The sequence below is a fragment of the Seriola lalandi genome, unplaced genomic scaffold (genome assembly GCF_002814215.2).
Source record: "Seriola lalandi dorsalis isolate HSWRI2012SDOR001 ecotype SW California unplaced genomic scaffold, Sedor1 jcf7180002054954, whole genome shotgun sequence".
NCBI lineage: Eukaryota > Metazoa > Chordata > Actinopteri > Carangiformes > Carangidae > Seriola > Seriola lalandi.
Window position 1 is genome coordinate 1,621,676 of NW_019525505.1, and position 11,078 is coordinate 1,632,753.

An 11,078-nucleotide genomic window follows, 5' to 3' on the forward strand; every position below is an offset into this window, starting at 1 on the left:
TTCTTATAATACTCACATCCTTGGTGTTCATAGAACCTCAGTCCAACTAATCTAAACTAGTGCAGGTGGTTATTTTAGGTTAGGTGGTGTAGAAGAGCAGGAAATATGTTTTTCTAAAGGTGGACCCCATCCCCCCTGCCAATTATGTATTTTTCCAAGTTGGCTCCACCATTTTAAAACATAACCAGGTGCCCATGGCAACTGCTGTGTGGAGTTTTATTCTGAAGGCACCACTTGCTTTAACAAAGTGCTAGAATTGTTCTGAGGAGCATAAAACCACGTCTGATATTTAGTTTGTCTCTCTGGATACATAACAAATAAATGATGAAATGTGCTCTCTGAAAAAGCTGAGAAGAATCCTTTTCTTTATGTGTTTTCCTCTCAACAGATCATCCAGATCGCTCCCATGCCTGTGGTCCAGACCAACGTTCACCCTAGCGGTGCAGCAACAGTACATCCTGGGAGCCCCTTTCCTGTTTCCATGGCAACGGTGATGGCTCCTGGTGCTGCGCCCCCGCAGACTGTTCTTCTGACCTCCCCACCCACCAGGTCACTAGCACAGGCCTAAGCACAGCAACATAGAAACATATATACCCACTTATTATTTTCCTCAGACGCTGCTGCAGCTGGTCAGAGAGGCTCCTCTGTTCAACAGCGTCAGATTTCGATTTGAGCCAGGTCATTAGCTTAACTGTACTTGATGTGCTGTAAGTGTACATAAAGAAATTCAACACTCAGGGCACACTTTGATACAGTATCCTCAGCTGGAGGGATGTGAACTATGATACTTACTGTAAAAACTTGAAATGTTTTTTTTTTTTTTCAAGTTTCCCAACTTTAGAAAGCGATAAAAGAAAATATTAAAGAAAATATAGTGTTGATTGGACACATTAAAAGTGAAAATTAGGTGGTTTTCTTTAAGTGCTGAGTTGCATCATGTATTTGTTTATTACATATTTACATGATAACACTTTCTAAAATTGTATGTTTAAGCAAAAATGCAAAAAAAAAGTTATTAAGTGTTATTATTCTTACCAAATATCTTTTGCACTGTTAATCAGACCAAACAAGCAATCTAAAGTCAGCTTAGCTGTAGAGGATTGTGATGGTGTTATTTTATAACACTATTAACATCGATTTAACAAGAAAGTTATTGGCAGAATAATCGATAAAGAAAATAATCAGTGGTTACTGCCCTAGTTTTTTTTTTAAACTTTGTATATTTATTTATTTGTTGTTTTTTTATTTGTTTACTTGATAGGGACAGTGCATGTTAATGAACATCAGCACAAAATACCTAATGTAAACATGTTGGATTGTAGCAAAAATGCTAATTTACATCTGTAGTCCCTAGGTAAGATAAAACAAAAAAAAATTGCAAGTCACAATACACAAATACAAAATACACAACTAAAAAGACAAATGCATTTGGCAAGCATCTGTAGTTCATCTTTTTTAAATATGATGGGAGCAATCTTTTTGTATTTGTGTTGTATCTGTTTTGCTGTGTAAAACTTTGCAAGCTGCTTGGATCCTTATTTTTTTATGTCTAATATAAACGATATTTCTTTTCTTCTCTTCTGCAGGATCACTTATGTCCAGTCTGGTCCAGGAGTTACCACAGCGACGCCCCAACAGGCCACACCCGCTCCAGGCCCAGCGTATCTCCCATCATCTCTGGCCACTCTGGGATTCACCGCCATCGCTCCGGGCGGGCAAACCCTGGTACAGCCAATTGTCGGTCAATCGCCTCTGCTGGCTCCAGCCCCGCCCCTGAGCTGTCAATCACAGACTCCCCCTGGCCAGGCCGCGGCGACTGCTGGTCGTCAGGTAAAGAGGAACAAAGGGCTGTACAGTGTTAAAACTGCAGTGTATGTGTGTGTGTGTGTGGTCAGTAAGGAAATTAGAAAACTGAAATCAAAAGAAATGAATGATGTTTAAGAAATTTAATCAACATTAGTTTTCAGTTTTGGATGAGTTTTTCTTTTCAATACACATACTGCAGATGTAATGATACCTGATTTCATAAACTGTCTGTTTTTTGCCAGTGGTGTATGAATTAATTAAACCTCCTCAAAAGTCTGTTGCAATAAAATCTGCACACTAAAAAAGCAATTGTATTTGCTCGGGAAAGGCAGGAGCAGACACAGCCCTGGAGGCAGAGGGATTAAAGGTGTTAAACGTATCAATCTGGTATCAATAAGTCATCACTACATTAGTCCTGAGACGTTAGGGAAATTACTGTAAACAAATAAATGAGAACATCGGCACCCTTTCCTGGCCTCTGTGCTGCATTTTACATATTGTCTACCAAGTCATAAACCTGCCGGGTTGATTTACAGCACACAGTTTTGTTTGCTTAGTGTAATAAAACAGTGTAATTTAAATGCTCTCATGGCGCCTACCATCTCAGGACATGTTCCCTGCTGTCAGGGCTGTTGTCACCTTTTATCCTTCTTTATCTTGCTCCTCAAAACAAGCACAGGACAGCTTTGACCGTTTAATGATGTTCATGCTTTACAATCCTCTTCATCAGGTACTAACTGCCATCTACCCTGCACCGACTGTTGGGCTGCCTACCGGCGTGGTCTCTGTGACGACCGTACCGCCTGCAGTAGGAGCTTCGGCCCAAGACGTCATAAACCCCTCCTCTCCGCTGGCGACGGGGCTGCAGGGTTCAGCGGTAGTGACCCTTCAGCCCAGCGTGGGAGCGGAGGTGGAGCCGAAGGTGGAGGTGAAGAGGGAGAGGGACAGTCAGCTGGATGCTCAGACTGAGGATGGAGGGCAGGGGGTGTCATTGGCCAACTGTATGATCAATTCTGCAACAGGTAATTTTCCTGTGGTTTCACCTGGTTTTATTTTTAAATTTCAGAGTTTCCTGTGGTTTTTTTTTTTTTATCCTAACGAATCATCTAGTCTCATGTCGAGCCTCAAAAGTCTTCGTTTCATGACACTCATCCCATCTAATTACAGAGATGATGGGGTGCAATAAAGAACACTTTATAAATACAACTTCTAAACTGGTGATTGACAAGTTCTCTCCTGGTTTCTGTCTATACTTGAAGCATAAAAAGGAGACTTGTTGTTTCAGAATCAGCCTGGTTTTCCAGATTAACATCTTGTAGTGAAACTGAACCTGTAAGATTAAGGCTGATGCTGCAAAGCTAGTGGAAAGTTGCAGTGTTGAACGTTTAAAGTGAGATAAATAATAATCATAATCATAATAACTTTATAACAAATTTATAACACATTTCAAAACAGAGTTACAAAGTGCTGTACAAACATAAAAACATAAATAATAACAAAAAAGGTCACAGAGAAGAAAGGCAACATGTAAATTAGCAAAGCAAGTGTAACGGAGAATTACAAATACGTGTGTTAAAACAATGAGACCAATGGAGCAGAGAAAAGAAAAGAAAACCAAAAATGAGCACCAAAAGCAAAAAACCAAAGATAAAAGCATTTAAATCAAGAATTAAAAGCTGCTTTATACAAGTGTGATTTGAGTAGCGTTTTAAACTGGGGCCTCATCTCCTCAGACAGGACACTCCAAAGCCTGAGGGCTCTAACAGCAAATGCACTCACCTTTGTTTTTAGCGAGACTTTGGGACAGATAACAGAGTTCTGCCCGAAGATCTCAGGCAGCACATCTGGTCATAAGGGGAGAGCAGTTCTGAGATGTAAGAAGGTGCCAAATCAGACAGAGCCTTAAAACTAATTAAAAGTATTTTAAAATCAATCCTAAAACACACAGGTAGCCAATGTAAGGAGGCTAAAATGGTGTAATATGATCACCAGTTAGGACTCTACCTGCAGCATTTTGTATGAGTTTTAATGAGCAAAGAGATTTTTGGGAGAGAAGTGTATATAGGGAGTTGCAGTAGTCAAGATGTGATGGGCTGAATGTATGAGTAACCTTCTCCAGGTTAGTGAATGACATAAATAAGGTTTGGTTTTTAGTATTTCTCCAACAAAGTCTGACATTATCTTTATCCGTTCTAGTAAAAAAAGAGGAGGACATCATCGGCCTTTACATCAAAGAGGAAAATGTGCGAGATGGACACAGCAGGGACAAACGAAATGAAACCGACACAGAGCGTGAGAGAGGGATGAGGGAGAGCAGTGAGAAGAAGAGAGGCAGAGAGGCAGACAGAGAGGACCACAGCATGGGCGACGGCTGCAAAGAGGTGAGAAAAGCTGGATATCTGCCCCACTCCAGTGGTTCCTCTCATCACACCCTACATTTCTTGAAGCTTTGCTTAAGGGTCTTTAGACATCTATTCTAAGAGTTTTAGGTCAGACTTTTTTTTACCTTTGAGAAACTGGAAGTTCTTACCAAGTTGGCTGTGGCCATAGAACGTCTGTGATATCGTGCACAGGAAAAAAAAAACCAGGAAATTTCACAACTTCTCAAAGAAAGTCAGGAAGAATCTGTGAATTTTACAAACGTATGGCTTTACAGGAATATACCAGATTGTGTTTTCAAGCTTGTTTCACACATTTATTGCTTGCATCAGGTGGTCCCAGTCTTTTTTGCTGTGTTAAGAATCATGATACACACATTAGCTAATCATCCAAGAGCTCTTCAGAAATAAAAACGTTAACAAACGTCCTGTTGCTCTGACGTCGGCTTCACAAAGTCATGGACAGGTTAAGAAGTACATTATATGAGACATGTGTTTTCTCCTATTAGTCTCAACCCTCACCTTCTCTCCTCAGGCTGGACCTCGTTCCCCTCTTCCACCCCCCTCAGGTTTGGACCCTCCTCCCCCTCCCCCTGCAGAAAGAGAGCCCCCCTCTTCCTCAAAGAAGACCAAGTTTCGACCCCCACCGCTCAAAAAGACACCCGACTCACTTGACAAGTAAGTGGGACGATAACAGCTCAGCTGAGGGAACATTAGCTCCTGCATAATTTAAATAATCAAACATATCTTGGCGGGTTTGACCTCACAGTTTAAGAAACTGTTAAATGACATGAAATGGGTAGGAAAGGTATGAAAGTACCTATAACTGAGAATTTTATTAAAGTCCAGAGCCACTCTCTGTGATCAGATTTATGTCTCTTATAGAATCAGTGCCAAAGCAAAATGAAAGTCTGTCATGTACCTGTGGCTTCTGGTCACTGTAAGACAATGTTCTCTCTATTTTAACAGTTTACATTTTGTCATACAATAGTAGTTTATCATCTCTAATTATGGCGTGAAGCAGCTTGACAATGAGATACAGCCCTGGACCTTCACACACAGTGGGATCTTGTTCCATTTTTAGTTTGTGTGCAAATCTCCAACTTCATAAAAATCATGGTGGAAATTCTTTGTTTACTGAATGTGAGTGGGCGGAGAGCTCAACCTTTATATTCTTTATTTAGACGGTTGGAGAGTGGTGGGGAAGCCACAGAGAAGAGAAAGCCCTGGCAGAGCTCAGCCTGAAGGCATGAGAAATGAGAATACATTCAGAGGCATTCCCTTGATATTTTAACCAGCGCATCACTGAACAGGGGACTGATGTGACCGCTGTGTTTTTCTGCGTGCAGGGTCTTGTCTGAGACATACTTCGAGGAGCGTTTTGCTGAGCTTCCAGAGTTTAATCCGGAGGAGGTCCTCCCCTCGCCCACCCTGCAGAGTCTGGCCACCTCGCCAAGAGCCATCCTGGGGAGCTACCGCAAGAAGAGGCGCAACTCCACCGGTGAGATTGAGTGCACAGAGAGAACATGACTCACTTTGATCCAAAGAAATACCTAAAATGCAATAAAAGTAAATTCAATTTTTAATAGAGCAATCTGTTTTTTATTTGGATATCTTATTTCATTCTGTTTATACATTTTCTACCTGCTTTTTTTTTTTACCTCCATTCACTGTTTTATTAACCCTGACCTATTCTGATTCCTTTTCTTCTTTTACTCTTCCTCCTCAATCCTGATAACCCCACTGTCCTGTTCAAATCTCCCCTCCTTTCTCACTGCATGTCCTTTTTTCTCTTCACACTCTTTCTTTCCTTTCCTTCTTTATTCCCTTTCTTTGTCCTTCACACATCATGTGTCTAGAGCTGGAGGTGACAGCAGAGGACCCCAGCTCCCCGAGGAGGAAGACTCGACGTCTGTCCAGCTGCAGTTCGGAGCCAAACACCCCGAAGAGCGCCGCTAAGTGTGAGGGAGACATCTTCACCTTCGACAGAGCAGGTAAGACAGGTACATCAGGTGCAGCAGCTGCAGAACAGCTCCACAAAGGTTTACTCACACTGCTATGGTGCTCTGTTTTTTTTTCCAACCAGGCACAGAAGGAGAGGATCTCCTAGGAGACTTGGACCGAGTCCCCTACTCGTCTCTGCGCAGAACTCTGGACCAGCGGCGGGCTCTGGTCATGCAGCTGTTTCAGGAACATGGTTTCTTTCCATCAGGTAAATCACCTGTAGATAGAACAAGACGTTGTAGGAAAAACTAGACAAACTGAGACAAACTTTAGAAGAAAACAGCTGCCCCAACATTTAGAGAAGATTTATTTTGCTTTAACCCTTTTTTATGCATTAATTCCTGTCTCTAGCACATGTGCATTGTATCTGACAAATTATAAACCGCTATAGGCACCCAAGATATGTAAAATATAATGTTCATATCTTTAGTCATAATCAATCAAAATATTATTATAGAAAAGATCAAAGTTGTAAAAACTATTGTTTTGTTATTTGTTCACACTAATATAGCATAAATATGTAAGAAATGAAACTATAATACAGTCTATTTACATGTAAAGGCTTTTATTTAGACTGTGATCGTGTGCAAAAGTCCCACATCAGCACTTTCAACTAATTTCCTCAGCTTGTCTCTAGATGATAAATAAAATTATGTAACTGTGACTCCAGAGGGTTAAGAAACAAAGTCTCTTACACCTTTGTAATAGTTCACAGTGTTGTACAAAATATGCAGGGAATTTGGGTGGGTTAGGGTAACAGAGTGTAATTATATAAGTTCTTTGTTGCCTTTCCTTCCTTGTCTTTCTCCTCAGTTTATTTTAGGGTTTTATTTCGGTTGTAATTCATTCTTTGGCTTTGTAATTGTTAAACTGAGCAACAAATTAATCATTGAATCAAAAATATGTTTAACAAAAAAAGCAATCTGTAGCTATTGCAGCTTTGTTATCCTCTGAAAGAATGTCATACAGGATATGTGGTAATACCTGAAATCATACAGTTTTAATTCCTCTTCCTCTTCCCTATTTTCATTCTTCCTTATGTTCCTCTCATCCTCTCCAGCTCAGGCGACTGCTGCCTTCCAGGCTCGCTTCTCAGACACGTTCCCCACCAAGGTATGTCTGCAGCTAAAGATCCGCGAGGTCCGGCAGAAGATCATGCAGACGGCCACGCCCGGAGCCCTCGAGCCCGGGGGGTCAGCTGAAATCAACCCTGCCCCATCCCACAGCTCCTCTTTCAATCAATCAGCCCGGGAGGACGGAGGGGCGGAGCAACAAGGAGACAAAGGCCGGAGCCCGGAGGGGCCGAAAAGTGAAGGATCATAAGCTGGAGAGGATGACAAAGCGGAAAAAATCAAGGAGAAGAAGAAGACGAGAGAGGGGAGTGTGTCATCCCCGCGGAATGTTCTTGTATGTGTTGAACCAGTACTAAGGATTTCTCCAGCAGGATCTCTTCTACTGGCACTAATCTCCACCAGACCTGGGCAAGAAATACATTTGAATATATTCAAACTACTCAACGTGCGCTTGATTTGTCTGATCAGACAAAAGAAAGCCTCAAATGTGGACAAATCAAATGCAAGTTCTGATGAGTCAAGTGCTTCTTGTAGTGTTGTTTTCCCTTTTCTTTCCCAAGTATCCAGAGTATCTTCAGTTCACACTCTGCCCAGGTCTGATCTCAGCACATTTGTACAGTAGTTTGTAGTTTGACACACAAACTCTGTGGTACACACTCTCTATCTCTCTGGCACACACAAACCCTGGTGCATATGTAATCTCCAGCATGCACATGATCCCACACACACACACACACACACACACACCACACACACACACACACACACACACACACACACACACACACACACATGCAGATACACACACAAACACACGCGGTGCATGGACACATCTGTGCAGTGTGAGCACTCGTACACAAACATAGTCAACCCTGGTCTGACCAAGCCATTGGCCTGCACAGTTTTTAGTGATTGTAGTGAGAAGAGAAACTGAAAGCATGAAATCTATTTGCTCCTGGAAAAACAAAACGAAGGCAGGAGCTGGGATGTAGTGTGACCAATCTTTGCACCTTCAGTTATTGCCATTTTGAAAGACTGAGTCCTCATTGGTGGGAGCTGATTATATATGTCTGTATATCTGTTGGGGTCCCCTCCCCGAAAACCTGTGTGAACAGGCACCATAAAGAGATTATGTAAAGAGACTATTGGTTGTGAGGCTTTGAAGAATCAACGTTAAGTTCGACACTGACCGGCTCCCAGCAGAGCACAGAGAAAAGGCAGAAGAAGAAACTGGATGATGTTCATTGGATGGAAGATTCATATTGCAACAATAGGAAGACAGGTGATGATAGTGAATAAGGACAAACAACAACATGACAAGCTTACAACAGAGAGAAAAGGTAGAATTTTAACCAAACTTCTCTGAATCTCCCAGTGGATATGATGTTGCTTTCTCTCGTTATCGTTGCCGTGGAAATAACCAGTTTTACCGTGGCCTGTTTTTCTCTCTCGTGGCTCTATTGTGTTTCTTCTCCAGCATAAAAAAAATCACAACAAAACAAAAACAACAAAAAAAAAAAACTCTGGACAAAGAAGGGGACAAAATCAGTCTGTGGCCCCCCACTTTTAATTGTACCTGGGGTGGTTCTCCCCCACTCCCCTCTCCCACAATTTCTCACCAGACACAGAAGTGGGGGAGCAGGGGCGTTTGTCGTTTTGTAAAACGTTGAAATCAGGTGTTTGCACAATTTGTGCGGCCCTTCTTGTGTGGGACCGCCGTAAGTTAAATCAGGAAAGTATTGTTTTTAGAGATTGTTTTAGTAGAAAAAATAATAACCTTGTTCCGTATGTTATCAACCACCTTTTCCTCCCCCTTGTCCTCCCTGCTTTTTCCCTCCTCTCAACCCATTTCTCCCCAGTCCTCTCCTCCCCTCTTTACCCCTCTCCTCACCCATCTCCCTCGACTCCTCAAGTGTTGTTAGAAAGTGCCCTTAAGCACTGGTCCCGGGTCAAGCGCTATGTAGCTCAGGATGGTTCTGGTTAGGGTTAGTTCAGGGAAAGCAGATCCTAGACCAGCCCTGGAGGGCAGTCTCTGGAGCCCTCCCCTCTTCCCTCTCTTCTTGACACTTTATCCTTTCCCATCAAATGGTGCAATAGGACTTTTTTTTTTTTTTCTTTGGAAATGGGTGGGTTATTTTGTTTTGGGGGAAGGCTCTGTGCCATAGATATTAAATCCAGTGCAGTCAGTCAGTGAGAGGAATGAGCTGTTGTGATACTATCTTTAACTATGGTATAAAACAAAACAAAAAAGAATCACACAATTATTGTTATTGTTGAAGAGATAGAGAGTATAACTTACTAAAAGTCAAAGACAATTTTTGAATAGCACTTTTTGGCTCTTTGCTTCCTTGGTGAAGAGTGGGGGTAGTTATTATTATGGGTATCTCTTTTATTTCTCTGTATACAGTTGGATGTGTGAAAAAAATATATATACCGATATTTCTATATATGTGCATTTAGGTCTGTGTTTGGGTGTGTGTGTATGTTTTGGCACATGCAGGTAGCGTGTTAACACAACCAACCTCTTGTTCTTTCACCACACAGCAACATTATCGATAGTATATTTTTCATTGTATTCTACATTCTATATTCTACTCTAGAGACAGTATTTTTATAGTCACCATGACTATTTTGTCTGCCATCTTGACTGTTATCAAACCCAGTTGATTCAGGATATATATCAAATATATATTCAGGATATACAATATATAAATATATATAAATGACACACAGGTAATAGAAGACTATCAACTCACTTCTCTTTGGGGTTAGGGCTGTAAAGTGTCCATCTGCATGCATGTGCAATCACATGCACGCGTGCACACACCCACACAGACATATGTGCATACACACACATGTATGCGTGTACACTGTATGATTGTGCTTAAAAATAAACTGTCCTTACTTTGGAGAAGGAATTTTAGGATGAGCGAGGTGAGTGTTATCTCATAAGCAGGCATGTTGACCATGTGCAATATTTCTAAACAACAACAAAAAAACTAAATATTGAAAATATTAAAGATCTAACACAAAGTCGGATGTCATTTAGTTTATTTCACATTCCTGAATGTCTTGATTGTGTTGTATTTTTTTAATGTTTCACCAAATTTATCAATCAAATGATTTTGAGACTTCTTTCTGAATGGTTGCAATCTCTATTTTAACTATGCTTTCTCCAAAATCCTAACAGAAGAGACAAGCTAATGCAAAATCATTGTACATTGTTACTACAAATTCAGCTGTATACTAATGAGCAAGGTATACAGATGTAGCAACCTTGACCCACCAGGAAAGGCCCCAAATCCCTGGAACATAGAGTGTGTGCTTCTCCAGCTGGCCTTCACCAAGCATCTCAGTGTTAAGAGTGCTTATTGGATTAGAGTAGCCTTTCAGATTCAGGATATATTGGGTGAGAGGTGGGTTGAGGTAAGGAGACCTTGTCAAAGAGCCTCCAATAACGGCAGCCACGCTGAGAAGCTAGAGACAACGTTGGTCAGCTCACATACAACTCCCAAATAAGCCCAGAGGCCTTAAGTAGTGATCAATTAGGTATGTTTTCCCTAAGCAAGACAAATCATCACATCACTGATTATATTGAATAAGATCACAGAAAAAGGCCTTCATTTAAATCAAATTAATTTGAAGATTTAAACAATAGCACAATGTTGAACCGTCCAAATATCAGTCATGGTACCTTTCCATTTGCATTATTATTGTTACTTTTATTTTAATTTCACAAGCTCTTAAAGTTTTAATTAGAGTATTAATAGCAGGTTTCAAAATAAGATTGTATGGTGGTATGGACTAGGTAGAATAA

At 41.0% G+C, this 11,078-nt stretch overlaps 1 protein-coding gene across 3 annotated transcripts in view; it reads left to right on the forward strand.

The window, feature by feature from the left end:
• cica (capicua transcriptional repressor a) overlaps window positions 1-10,294 on the forward strand; it is a 37,547-nt gene extending 27,253 nt beyond the window's left edge. For all 3 annotated transcript variants that reach the window (XM_023394820.2, XM_023394823.2, XM_023394822.2), the window contains exons 14-22: window positions 389-549; window positions 1,587-1,830; window positions 2,537-2,828; window positions 4,003-4,187; window positions 4,720-4,862; window positions 5,534-5,685; window positions 6,044-6,178; window positions 6,271-6,396; window positions 7,249-10,294. In XM_023394820.2, the coding sequence (XP_023250588.1) occupies window positions 389-549; window positions 1,587-1,830; window positions 2,537-2,828; window positions 4,003-4,187; window positions 4,720-4,862; window positions 5,534-5,685; window positions 6,044-6,178; window positions 6,271-6,396; window positions 7,249-7,511 (1,701 nt within the window). In that variant the 3' untranslated portion in view covers window positions 7,512-10,294. The remainder of the gene's footprint in view (window positions 1-388; window positions 550-1,586; window positions 1,831-2,536; window positions 2,829-4,002; window positions 4,188-4,719; window positions 4,863-5,533; window positions 5,686-6,043; window positions 6,179-6,270; window positions 6,397-7,248) is intronic.
• Window positions 10,295-11,078: the final 784 nt, after the last annotated feature.